The sequence below is a fragment of the Pholcus phalangioides genome, unplaced genomic scaffold (assembly GCF_987345545.1).
Source record: "Pholcus phalangioides strain wild (caught in Gottingen) unplaced genomic scaffold, Ppha-v1.0 ptg000007l_1, whole genome shotgun sequence".
NCBI lineage: Eukaryota > Metazoa > Arthropoda > Arachnida > Araneae > Pholcidae > Pholcus > Pholcus phalangioides.
In genome coordinates this window covers 15,383,132-15,397,110 of record NW_028301600.1, presented here as the reverse complement: position 1 = coordinate 15,397,110, position 13,979 = coordinate 15,383,132, and the positions used below count along the sequence as shown (strand labels likewise).

At 33.9% G+C, this 13,979-nt stretch overlaps 1 protein-coding gene across 1 annotated transcript; it reads right to left on the bottom strand.

The window, feature by feature from the left end:
• Positions 1–369: 369 nt before the first annotated feature.
• LOC149084960 (uncharacterized) lies at positions 370–12,819 on the bottom strand. The gene is made up of 9 exons (XM_089232701.1): positions 12,780–12,819; positions 9,652–9,711; positions 9,125–9,236; positions 8,278–8,401; positions 7,857–7,986; positions 7,593–7,672; positions 4,768–4,827; positions 4,410–4,673; positions 370–683 (listed from the first exon to the last, which is right to left on the bottom strand). Exons 2-9 carry the CDS (start codon positions 9,707–9,709, stop codon positions 546–548), a joined length of 966 nt encoding a protein of 321 aa, XP_089088827.1. The 5' UTR covers positions 9,710–9,711; positions 12,780–12,819; the 3' UTR covers positions 370–545.
• Between the last annotated feature and the right edge of the window lie 1,160 nt (positions 12,820–13,979).

Here is a 13,979-nt window from a genome sequence, read left to right as displayed (position 1 = left end):
TTTTTATTAAATTGATATATATGCATATATACAAGAAACATTTTTCTAATTGAAACTTTTGCTGCAAAAAGGATGACAGGAAATTTCAGTTACTTAATTTTTTGAATAAATTTATCAAAATAATTGGTACTATTCATGAAGAAAGTAAAGTGAAAACAATGTTTTGCTATCATTTTTCTTTAAATAATTATATACAGCATGGAAAGTTTTTTTTTTCTGCAAAACAAGTGTACAGGGAATGAAATTTGATAATCAAGAAAAAAATCTCATATGCTGAATAATAGCATAATTGAATGATAATGCCATGCCGTGACTGGTTGCTTTGTATGAATTCTCAAAATTGAAGTGAAAACAAATAATAAACAAAGATCAAAACATTAAGAATTTATGTACTTTTTTCCATGGAAACAGAATTTTTTATTATACATTGTGATATTGTATATATTGAAGGATATTTCAAATAGTAGAGTTAATGAGAATTATGGAATGCTGCTGCCTTGTTTGGAATCATGAGTTTTTTGAGAATACAAAATAGAACGTCACTTTCAAAAGTTACCAATAGCTTTTTTCAGTGATTTAACAAGGTTTTCATAATGTTCACCAAGATGTTCTTTGTATGACTCCAGATGTTTTAAAGCTTCCTTTACTGCATCTACTGAAAAGTCCTTAGTATTTCCAATGACCTGAGAATAGGTAAAATAAGTCAATAATACCAAAAAAATGTTTGAATATTGTTATACAATAGACCTTTCAGCAGTTTTTCGTGAATGAATGTGTCATTTAACTATGAAAGTACATATAATTACAGCCGATGCTCTTTATAATGACTCCACTCGTCCCATCAAAAATGGACGTTATATTGAGTGGTCGTTATATTGAAAGGTAAACATATATGATAGTGTGTGTGTGTGTGTCTATATGAAAACATTTGGGGCTTACCCTACCGGTTGTTGTAATGGAATGGTCACCATAAGATGGGGTTGTCATAATGATCGTCCACTGTATTAATTTAATAGTACTTTAATCTTTTTGCAGATAATGGGCAGATGTTTCTTTATTGAAATTTAACACATAAAGACAATACAGTTAACACAGATACAAACACATATTGTGCATTCTAATATTTGCCCAAGGAATTATACGATTCGTCCAGGGTTCATAGGAACATTTTATGTGTAATCAACACTTCTTATGCGGGGAAAAAAATTTCAGCTGTAATGATGAGAGCGTTTTATTGTTTCTTTCTAGGTGCAACACTACTCTCTTGAAAAGATTATTCCATGCACATACTCTCATCTCGATTTTGTCCCCCCCATCAACAAATCTTTATCTATTATACACTGTACTTATATTTTTTCACCAACTTGAATGAGACAAAGATCTAATCCGAACACTATTTCTTTTCTTCTGTTTCAAATATGAAACAAAAGATTCCACACTCAGCAACTTTCTGCAGTAGGAGAATGAGTTTTTAATTCCAGTCAGACAAGGTTGGACTGAGATCTCATTCCCCCATTTCTCCGAAGCAAGTAAGCATTGAAGTTCTGAAGTTCTTATTAACAACATCATCTTAAACAGTTTTTCCCTTTCAGAAGAAAATTAAATCTCATTAAAGAACCTTTAATCAGTGATTTTTTTTTTCATGATTTGAGGTGAATAGGACAGGAACCCCTTCGGTTTATTTAGAAACAATTTCCCAAATTAATTACTAATAAATAATTAATTTGGAAATTTTGACGAGATATCTCACATAGCTTGATGCTTTGTATTTCGGCAATGACAAAATATCTCGTGTCTTTAGTACCCTCCTTTTTCGGTAATGCCGAGCCCAGCTAGCTCTGTATAGAGGGCTTTGTTGGAAAACATGTTTTCCTCCCTTCCAACCTGTCAGATCAGCTGCCAGTGTGTGTGTGGGCAGAGTCAGTTTTTTTTTTCAAAGTGTCATAACAGAAGAAGAAAGACGGTGCTGTTTATATTCAGTTAGGGTAGTATAGGAATATGTGTGTAATATAAATACTGTAAATAGAGAAAGATAGAGAGTATATTTTTCTCCCCCTTGTTTTTATATTTCTATTCTCAGTGTTGGGGGGGGGGGAAGTTGACACTTATCACCTGCACAAAACTGAAAAAATAGTCTTGAGAAAATGGGTGGTATTTTGTGAGGGTTTTTCACTGTGGCAGTTATAATGTGGATCAGGAAAATTTTAAAAACAGCCTAAAGGGTTAAAAAATGCGACGACACATGTTACAGCGAAAAAAAAACCAACCATGAGTGCTATAGGTTTTTTCACTGTGTGATAAAAATACAGCATATTCCCCTACTCCATACTTTTCACTATTTAAAAATATTTATAATTATTCATTTTTTTAAATTTTACTGCCTTTTTTATTTTCCTTGAGTGGCCGCGGAGCCCCTGGAGAGTGCACAAGCACGGAGCACCGGTTGAGAACCGCTGCCCTACTCGAATTTATATCAGTTTAAAGTTTTTTCTTTGGACCTGTGTACCATGGGTGGAGATACGAGTGGCATTCCCCCCCAGCTTCGAAGGTAGAATCGACTGTTCTACTGTTTATGTGCATGTATGAATTGACATCAGTGCCCCCCCCCCAATACTTCCAAGTCTATCTTCGCCTATGCTGTGTACTCGATACTATTAGTTTTGTACTTTATTCACACAACTGTCTAATTAATGCGGATTGGGGCTGCCAAGTCCCATTGAAGCTGAAAGCATTTACATTATTTTGAAAACAAGTCGGTTTATTGGAATTGAAAAAATAAGTCTTGAGAACGCGTATGAAATTTACAAATTTTTAGCACTTCAAATCGTACAGAATCTCGAACTTTCGGAAATCTATTGCACACCATTATCACGATAAATATAACTAGATTTTTCGGGCGGTCCTGGAAGCCTCATGATAATACGATCTGGTTAAAGTTTTCGAGAATATGTAAATTGGTAGGCAGGCACTTCCAGCCAGGTAGGAGACCTATGATGCTGTAAAGACAGCTCGGCTTATAAGAAGCATATGCTGACCAGTATAGCTATTTTTTTTTTACTAGCAATCAAATTATTATAATGCTGCTGCATTGTAAATTCATTGTCTTTGACTTTCCATTGTTACCTTCAAAAAAGAATATCCAAATAATGAAGACAGGTGAGACACAGCACACCCACACACACACAGTATTCACTTTTGCGCTATAGTGGCCTTTGCTAAAGTTCACTGGGTTCGAAGTTCTCCAAGTATCCAGTGACGGAGCCAAGTTTTTTTAAAGGGGGGGGGGGAGACAAAATTGTAAAAGGCACCTTTTTCTGTTCCTGATCTTGGCGCAATTTTAAAATTATGCATTTGTTAAAAGTACTTCAAATTTCAATTAAAACAATCGAATTAAATTTATTCTCTATTTTCCATTTATGTTTATTCAAAATCAAATTAATTACTTTTGATTGAAGAGGTAAGCATGTAAATGGAGTTTTTCATTTTTCTCACTTACGTATTCATCCTTTCAGTCAATGGAGGCAGAACAAAAATGTAACCTTTTGTAAAATTTTTTTTGTGTGGATAAAATTTCATTTTGGAGAATAGGCGCCAATGTAGGTAAAGCATTGGGAGAGCAATCGCTGCCCCTGCTTTCCTCCACCCCGACTACGCCACTGCAAGTATAACCAGTCTTGTCAATTCACCGACTAATGTAGATGAAAATGAACCTTACCTTACAGAAGTGGTGTATTTATAGGAGGACTTAGTGGGCCATAGCCCAGGGAGTAAAATACCGTAGGCCGGTCACCCACCGGAAGCTACTACGAGCAAAAACATGTCGCGTGTATGCGCAAGATCGCTCTTTCGCATACACGCGACTTGTTTACGCTCGTGGCAGCTTCCAGTGGATGACCAGCCTTAAGCTTTATTTTAGAGATTAATAAGTCGCCGTGCGTCTTAACGCAAGGGCTCTCACAAACACGGCCGGGGCCTCATGATGATGAAATCTGGTAAGTATGAAAATTGGTAATCGGGTATTTCAAGCCACAGGAAGGGCCTCATATGTTTTAAAGATGGCTCTGATTGAGAAATTGGGGGGGGGGTGGGTAAAACACTGAGCTGGAGGTAACCCTCTTGGGGTTGCTTTATATAACGATCATTTTCTCAAACGTAATAGGTGCAGCGTATATGGAGCCTCGGTCGCTCTACATATTTTTATATTCCTGTCGTATACTTGCGTGTGGCTATAGAGCCCGCATCACGGAGTTGGTGTTCCCAGACTGGGATCTCCGGTGGGCCCCAGGCGATGATTTTTCATGGATTTTCCCTACAGTAAATTTATAGTATAGAAAATAATGTCTGTCTCGGGGTCTTGATGAGCATGGGTACAAAAGTTACGGAAATTTACTTATTGTGTATTTTCTTACCTCGACTAAAGTGGCCTTAACTTTAGCAAATCTCTCTGTCAGCTCACCGACTCCACTTTTCCAGAAGCTGTGCAGATAATCCACAAGATCAAAGATTTTCTCTTTGAGAGCGCCTGAAGTATCCTTACCAAGATTCTTCAACTGGTTGTACAAATTCTTCAAATGACGCACTTCATGTCCACTCAAATCAGTGATCCTGTTTATAATGTCAGTCAATTTCTCATCGTTAATTTTGTCGAGAATCTTCTTCAGTTCTCTGGCGACCTAAATTTGCATGTCATTAGAATGATGTGGTTAGAAAAAATTGTTTTTATAAAATGTGTTATTTTAAATGTTTAAAATGTTTTGACATGCTTGCCTTGTTATCAATAGCCTCCTTTTCGACGTAGTCACGGATGTCCTGAACTTTCTTGGTGATCTGCGCACAAAAATAAAATATATTTACGACGTTTAGCGACATTTTCCAAGAAAATTACTTATGGGAAGACCTTACAATCACCATCGTTAGAGTGGTACCACCGAGCTAATCCTGCCACCAAAATCTCTTTCAGTTCGGGGCCAGCCGGAAAATGAAATTTAGCAGTGGTGTTGCCTTCTACCGTCCAATTTTGGGGTAAGAAATTGTCAGTGTTTGTGATTTTTTTAAAGGAGAAGTTCTTCCAGTTAGAAAGTTGTTGTTTTGTCACTATTGACCAGAGTCATTTTATAAGGGCTAATTAGACCGGGACCTATAATTTATTTGCCGATACAGAACGGCAGCCTTTTTTATACTCACCGAGAGGTTGGTGCGCTAACCTCCTCGATGTGGGACTCCCTGCGGTAGTAATCTTTTTCTGTGGTTATGTCGCCGTTATTGTCACTATTGAGCTTCTCCCCCCCCCCAAAGCACCATGTTCCTAAATGCGCAATATTTGCAGAAATATTTGAATACAAAAATCGCGTGTGTTTAAAATGAGAGAAAGAACCGCATATATTAAGGGACAAACTTTTGAAAAAAAACACGAAAATTTGAAAGATTCTTTAAAGTTACATTTTATTAAAACTTTTCTAAATCGTAAGATTCTTCCTTAACGTAAGAGCAATATGTTAGCAAACATTGCATTTTAAAACGTTAATTTTTTCTGTTAGGTAGAGAAAGGACAATATCTTCTTAATTAGAAGTTAGAGGATAGAATAACCATATAAAAATTAAAATTTTGTATCTCGATCCATACAAACATATATACACGGGTCACAGTAAAATAAATGACATCTAAAATAGGCACATTTTTTAAATACTTTTTCTAATTGAAAATGTGTTTCTAAACGTTAAAGGGTCGTATAAGGACTTAACTATGCATCCTCTCCGTATTATCATTTAAAAATGATATTACACGTATCTCGGAAATTTCTAACTTCCGAAGAAGACGGATTTATCGTATATTAATACTAAGTAAAACTTATCTTTAACTTCCGTAATCTCAAAATATATTTTAATATATAGCACTTTATTCCCATAGATATTTGTAAATAGATAAATAAACCCAAGGCCGTAGCGAGAGTAAGAGGGGACTTGGAGGTCTGAGCCCCCCCCCGAAATGTGAGAAAACGCCTAAAAAGAGGGGAAAAGATGGCCAAATCTATTGCTCTATCACTTTACCCCCCCCCCCACAATGCAAGTGGTCCCTCTTCGAAAGAAATTCCTGGCTATGGACCTGAATGTACCATTTTCTTCCATCCATTTGACTAGCGTTAATTCCGCCCACAAAATGTGGAACTCGCTCACGGCGTTCCTCCGCCGCGTGTGTGGCGTTCGAAGTGATCGCTCATTCCATATCGAACATTTGTAAAATATTATAAGTTTGTATATATTTTCTCACTTTTTGAGTTAAAGTATTTGAATCAAGATTCTCAAAATTAAGTGAATAGGTGCTGTTATACACCAACCAGAGCAATACAAAAATACTTCAATGCTGAGGGGTATTTTTGTCGTGGTTTGAATGATAGAATCATGATCGATGACCACCTACGATATAATTTTGATGACCTATGATGATCTCACTCGTGTTATTTAATATTTGAAGCGTCTCTTTTATACATTTTCATGGGAAGTATATAATCAACGGGATCAATTATATAATAAAGTAGTTTACTAACGGACACTTCCCGTGGCGTTAACTGACACTTTTCTGATCCCGGTCCCGTGGAATAGGACTATAATGTATTTCACTCCTCGTTAGCGGACAGTAAAATCAGGCAAAATCTAATTTTTTCTCTAAGGCCGGTATTACACAATAAAAGTTTGATAAAATCCCTTTTATAAAACTAAAAAAATCCAACCAATTAAGCTCATAGGTTACATTCGAGCAAATGCAACCGATAATCTTATTGGTTGAATTTTTCAAGCTTTATAAAAGGACTTTTAGAAAACTTTTATAGTGTAATACCGGCCTAACTCTAATTTATTAATTTTTGGTCATTAACCCAGAATTTATCATATTCAACAAAGATTATGTTTAATCCCAATCTCGTGTTGGCAAATATGATAAATTGTCAATTAAATACTTGAATAACTGAACATAACTATGGTCCAGGATGGTGAATTCGAATGGTAAGGTCGGTTTTGTTTGTTGATACATGTGAAGAAAGCCAACATTACAAGACTGATAATGTTGTTATGAATGTTTTTATCTTCTTTTCAAACTTATTTTAATTTAATTCAATTTTTATTGCAAAATATGTGCAGTGCACGTATCATGTACGGGTAAAGATAATTAATTGGTTTAATGAAGAGAAGAAAGGTTATAAATGTTTTCATATGTTATACCAGACTTTCAAACTTTATTTGAGAAATATGCATAATCACTGGTAAACGTGCTAAATGTAGTGAAATTTAACAAAACTTTCTTTATCGAAAGAGAGAGACGATTGGTGATTATGCATAACCATCGGTATGCCATTTTTTACAGTAACATATATAACTGGAACCAATTGCAACCGAAACCAAACGTCGTATAAATGTGAAAGTCGTATAAGCTATGTTCTACTCTATATCGCTCCTCCTCATTAGAGTACAAAAATTTTGGTCCCATGGGTGTCCGTTATCGAGAGGTTCTGCTGCATACATTTACAATACTTTAGTAGTAGTGAATATGCAACACATTTTTATAAATATTATTGCAAAATATCGGATGCTACACTCACCCTTTCTTTGACTTTCTTGATCATGTCACTGATCTTCAATTTGGAAACCTTATCTAACTGTTCATCTAGGTTTTCGGTTTCTATGAATAAAATAGAAAAAACCGTTTATGTAGTGTCTTGAAAATAATAATTTACCATTTCTTCTCAGAATTCAGGAAATATTGTGATTGTTTTTTTTTAATTGATTTTTGTGAATTTTCAGAAAAATTGGAAAAAAAATTTAAGAATTTTTTCCTCCTTTACAAATGAATAAATATCGTATACGTTTTTTTATGGTTTCTTCAATAGTCTTGACGATATCGATGACGCTCTTCTTGATGAGCTCAGCAGTTTCTTCGGATTTTATCTTTGCCTTTTCTTTCAAATCGACAAGTTTCTGCTTGAGTTCATTTACCTATGGTTATGAAATTCGTTAAATTTCAGATTCTTTCAAAAATACGCATATTCGATAAGTTGACGAAGAGAATAAGAGTGACTTCATCAAAAAAAAAAATCCTGGTAATGAAGAAATTACAGAAATGCGATCAAATGTTATTGAATCTATTCGAAACGCCCTCTTCTGAGAGGAATCATAAACATTTTATTTTCCTATCGTGCAGCATTCTAATGACGGGCTCAACGCCTTCATGAATGAAATAATTCTTATATATTTAAAAAAGTTATGATTAAATAAAACCATACTCGCCTTTTCAGTAACCTTCTTTGTGAGATCTTTGACATTGTCAACATTTGTTCTCACGTTATTGGTAATATTTTGAAGAATTTCCTTGAAAAACTCACCAAGTTTAGTTTTCATGTGTCTTTCAACTCTAAAAAGATAACATTTGCGTAACTTTTTATTCACGAGGTTATAAGACTAGCGAAAAAAAATCACTTGTAGAACGTGTATGTTACGGTAAATGTGATAAAAAAAAAGTTATTGTACATATACCGGGTGTTATGCATGCTTACATAATTTATCAAGTTTGATAAATTTATCACTTTTACCTACGAATATGCATAACACTAGAGCGTCGTTATTAAATTTGATGAATACTTTAAATTTATCGCCTTTTTCTGCGATTATGCATAATATCCAAATGTAATTGGTGAATTTGTTAAATATGAAAAATTTCCAAATGAGTCTAGTATGTGTGATGAATATAGCTGGACTTCCGATATAATAACAAATTTTACGATCTTATCCCGATTTAATGACACAATACATGTAGGAATTATCATATATAGTATATCATATAGTACGATTTACATGTTTACCAACGACGCGACGCTTGGGTATTATGCATAATCGACAGTAAAAGTGATAATTTTTTTAGTACTTATTAAATTTATCAACGACGCTTAGGTACTATGAATAATCGCCGGTAAAAGTGATAAATTTAGGGAATTTATCAAACTTACCAAAATGCTCGGCGATTAGGCACAATGACCGGTTTAGTATGTATAATAACTAGATTTATCACATTTACCGCAACATACGTATATAAGATCAAAATTTTGTCGATCTATATCTGCCGTATAAAAACCCTTACGCTTTCAATTCTTCGGCATGTTCGGGCATATCAACTGCGAGCCATAATCTGCCTGCTCCTTCAAAGCTTCTCTGTACTCCAATCAGAGTCTCATACATTACCAGATGCTCATCTATGTAGACAATAAAAATGTGATATTAAATAACGATGCGTATTTTAATATTTGTGTATTGCATTTCTAATGTCCTATATTTGAGGAGAAAATTTAGAGAATGACGCAGAGTAAACTATGAACACATCGAATTTTCAAGATTTTTCAGTAGACAGAATGTAATGCTTCCCCATGTCATCTTAAAATCTTTTATGTGCTTGGAATCATTCATGAATAGAATTTCTCGATAAAAAGGCTCTTCGTCCGCAATGACAACGTACAACGCGTTATTTTGTTGAAGTTTGGAATTGAAACATTTACATTTTTTTACTTTCAAGGAAAATACAAATGCAAAAAAAATTTCTTACAGTTCAAAATTTATAACATGAGAATTCAGTGACATTTAATTTGTAGCGATACTAATTTTTTGTTTTACCTGGGATGATTGCAGAGGCTGCAATGCCAACAAACAAGACAATCAGCAAAGACTTCATGGCTGTAGGGAGATACAAAAATCTGAAATTAAACCTTTCATTCCATCCAAACATAACGTTATAACAAATGGAATTTCACAATGCACTAAACATTTGTTATAGAATACTGCTTGAAAAATAACTGCAGTAATTGTGAAGAAGACAATTGAATTTTTTTAAAGTTTCATAAGTATTTATTTCGAATACTGTATTGAAATCTGTGAATAATTGGATGCAATACAATCAATGAAAACATATATTTTGAGTTAAGACAAGAGACTCTATTCTAATTTCAAACAGCTACCTTTTATCCGAGGATGATGTCGCTCTCCGCTATCCATACGGAGGTTTTTATACTACCTTTTACATAGATAATTTTTATATATTTAATAGATATTTTAAGTTAGCCACCCAAACCATCGGACAAACCATCATTGTCCGCTTATCAGAGAATAAGAAACGCTGTCTTGGGTAAATTACAGCAACACAGAGGAACATTTTCCGAGAGGGTTGGGAAAAAAGACACATTCATCCCGTTTCGTTGACTTAGTAACGCTGCAGCTTGTAAACCGTCAATCTGATCAAAATACACAAATACCCCGGAGTTACCCGATATGTGGGACCGACACTAAGCGCGTAAGTCGAATTTGTGTAAGTTGCAGTACAATTTTGCATACAAATACCTTTTATGGTGATAAGTTGGAACCAATAATTCTGAAAAACATCAGTCTTTTCGAAAAAAAAAACAAAAATGCAGTTTTTCCTACACGTAATTAAAATATCTTCATTAATATTTTTAAATTGCTTCAAAATATAGTATGTGCAAACGAAAGTCATTGTGTAGTAGAATATTTGTTTTTTTTGGCCCATTGAAGAAATGAGCTTCTATTTTTAGCGCTATACTTTGCTATTAGTTTTTGTTTCTTTGATTAATTGATTTTCAAAATCTCTGGCAAAGTTTAGATATTTAGCTGCTCTTTCTCGGTTAGCACCTTAAAAATCAGCTTAGCTTGGCTACACGTGGTCTTCTGATTTAATGGACAGGATAAGGACAAGAGACTCATATATTTTTATTTAATTATAACATCATGTTATAAAATATAAAGTATTGTTTTCATATCAGCTATAATCCCATAACGCTTACGAAGTATGCTGAATTCAAGAGCCAGGCATTTTGTACAGAAAATTGCTTAACTCCGAAATCGTGGAAATCGGAGTAGTTCAAGTCTGGGTCGACTGTAGTTAAAAGATGACTTAAAAAGTCTTCTGCTCATGCATTAAAATTAAAATCCAAATTAACAATTTAAGTGACATTTTACAGCAAAAGATTCATAACTGCAAAGTATTTCGCCAACAACAGAGAGTAAAAATTAACAAAATGGGTGCCAACGAATAAGTAATGCTAAGATAAATGTGTAATGATACTATACTCTCTCTCTCTCTCTCATTCACTTTGGTAGCCAAAAGCCAAAGCCAAAATTCATAATTTTCAAGCATTTTATCATCCTAAGGGTCAAATCACCATGTTCGTCCCCGCATAACGAATTTGTATATATTTTAGGGTGAAAGAATACAAGAATACAAAATTGAACGTACACAATTAGTAAAATAATTTTACAATCCATGAAAATTTATATTAATGAAAGAAGTAATTTTTGAATTATTGAGAGAGATAGTTTCCGAATTAGTTGAAGAAACAATTTCTGAATCAACAAAAATTCAAAAATGCATATAAGAATTTCTAAGGAAGAATAAAAATATAGAATTAATGAAAGAATTTCCAGAATTAATGTAAATTCTGAATTGTTGAAGGCGGGGATTTCAGAATCAGTGAAATTCAGAATTGATGAAAGAGATAATTTCAGAACTGATGAAAGAGATAATTTCAGAATTGATGAAAGAGATAATTTCAGAATTGATGAAAGAGATAATTTCAGAATTGATGAAAGAGATAATTTCAGAATTGATGAAAGAAATAATTTCAGAATAATGCAAATGCTAAATTAATGAAAAGGAGGAAATTTCAGAATCAGAGTGTAAATTCTAAATTGATGAAGGAGGTAATTTCAGAATCAATGTAAATTCAGAACTGATGACAGAGATAATTTCAAGACCAATGCAAACTCAGAACTAATGAAAGAAATAAATTTCCAATCAATGAAGCAGATAAACTGAGAAATGTTGAATTAAATGAATTCAAAAAATTATGAAGAAAATAAATTTAGAAATGATGAAGAAAATGAATTCAGTAATGATGAAGAAAATGAATTCAGTAATGATGAAGAAAATGAATTCAGTAATGATGAAGAAAATGAATTCAGTAATGATGAAGAAAATGAATTCAGTAATGATGAAGAAAATGAATTCAGTAATGATGAAGAAAATGAATTCAGTAATGATGAAGAAAATGAATTCAGTAATGATGAAGAAAATGAATTCAGTAATGATGAAGAAAATGAATTCAGTAATGATGAAGTAAACGAATCCAGAAATAATAGTTTCACAATCAATGAAGTAAATAATTTCGCAACCAAATGAAAGAAATTATTTCAGAAACAATGAAGGGAATAATTTCAGAAATACTGAAGGATGATTTCAGAACTACTGCACTGAAAATTCGGAATCAATGAAAGCCAGAAATTAATCAAATGTGCCCCTGTTTGATTTGAAGCCTTGGACACGGGACACGTTGGCCAACCAGTTAAAACTTCACTGCCTTTAACCCTTTAAGTGGCATTGACGATATATCTTGTCTCCTTAAAAGTCTTTTTATTTAGCAAAGACAATTCCAGATGTTTTGTAAAGTTGATTTCTGAATAGAACCCCTTTCCCTATATCCCGTAGTTTGCACGTGCTGAAAATCGGAAGAAAGAGTACTTCATAAAAAAAAAGATATGATATTTTGAAGTGTCTTCAGTGATTTCTGCTGTTCCATTTAAAGAGTTGAGATAAAAAATTCTCATAATCACCGGAATCTCAGAATACCAAACATGTTACAGAAATACGAACGTGAAAACTTGATTTAATTAAAATTTCTCTATCAAATTGTTTTCTCAACTAAAAAACACAGTTACAACTTATACTTAGTTACCTCGGCGAAAGTATCCGATATCCAAGAATAAAATGACTAGGAAAGCGATTAGCACGAGTCTAAATTTATAGCTGTACACAGAAAAAAATTATCATCGATACATATATATATATATATATATATTGAAAATTGTTTTCTCTTCTGTGCAAAAAAAGAAGAAAAAAAATGAATTTTCGAGCATGTAGTTCCAATTGATTCCGTTATCAGAATCCTAGAAACAGGTGTTCAAGAAACTCAAACATTGATAAAATAATATAAGCCATGAAACGTTATCAAATGATAGCGATGGGAAATATCACAACTGAGAGTTACAATTTATATAGAATTTTTCAATTTATTTATGCTATTTTATTGAAGGAGAATTATTTTAAGAAAAATGAGAGAGAAAAATGATATACCTAATCAAATATATAAATGAGTTTGATTCATTTCATTTTTTATGTGTAAAACAAAAATAGAGATATACAGTCGATCTCGGTTGTAAGGACACCTCGGCTGTATAAAAAAAATTTGATTAATTAAAAAATTCAATCCTAAAAAGTGGGGGAAATTTAATAGCTCATGAACAAGAGAGAGCTTTAATGTGGAAAAGTTATTTGGCATAACTAAGAACGGTAAAATAATTCCGGGCGAAAAACAGGACATTTTCTTTAAAAGCGGGACGTGTGGTCATTTATGTTTTATTGGTTGAACAATGGTATGCGTTCCTGACGAGTAAAAAAAAATCAGGTATTTTTCCAGAGTCCCTCTGGCTAATGCTCTTTAAGCCCCGCTAGGGTCGTCTTTAGAGCCAGCATATGAGGTTTTGCACTCGGACGGTAGAGTAGTGGTTCTCAACCTTAAGAAGCCTGCGGCCTGGTTTTTTGAGTGGAAGGCCAGCACCTCCTAGAGGTAGAAGGCCTCTGCAAGCTGCTCGTGACGTCAGCAAGTAGTTCATTTTTCCACAGAATATTCAGGGGGAAAAATCCCCTACTATAGCAGGAAATGAAACGATGAATCACTCACGGCCCGGTTTGACTGATGCCAGGGCCCGGTATTGAGCCGCGGCCCGGCGGTTGAGAAACACTGAGCTAGAGTCATCCCATGAAAAAACTTTCACAAAAATGGGCCAAAGTAACTCGTGTTTACGTTGTAGAATTAGATTGAATCTGATTGTTATTTCCCATACTTGGAAAACATCGACCATGTTTGTAACAACAC

Bases quoted from the DNA above. Each gene is read 5' to 3' on its own strand.
- LOC149084960 (XM_089232701.1), bottom strand. From the start codon at position 9,709: ATGAAGTCTTTGCTGATTGTCTTGTTTGTTGGCATTGCAGCCTCTGCA. The intron at 7,673-7,856 runs GTATACGATATT...TTTTATTCATAG, and splicing joins TGAAGAAACCATAAAAAAAC to AAACCGAAAACCTAGATGAA. The intron at 4,674-4,767 runs GCAAGCATGTCA...ATGCAAATTTAG, and splicing joins AGGAGGCTATTGATAACAAG to GTCGCCAGAGAACTGAAGAA.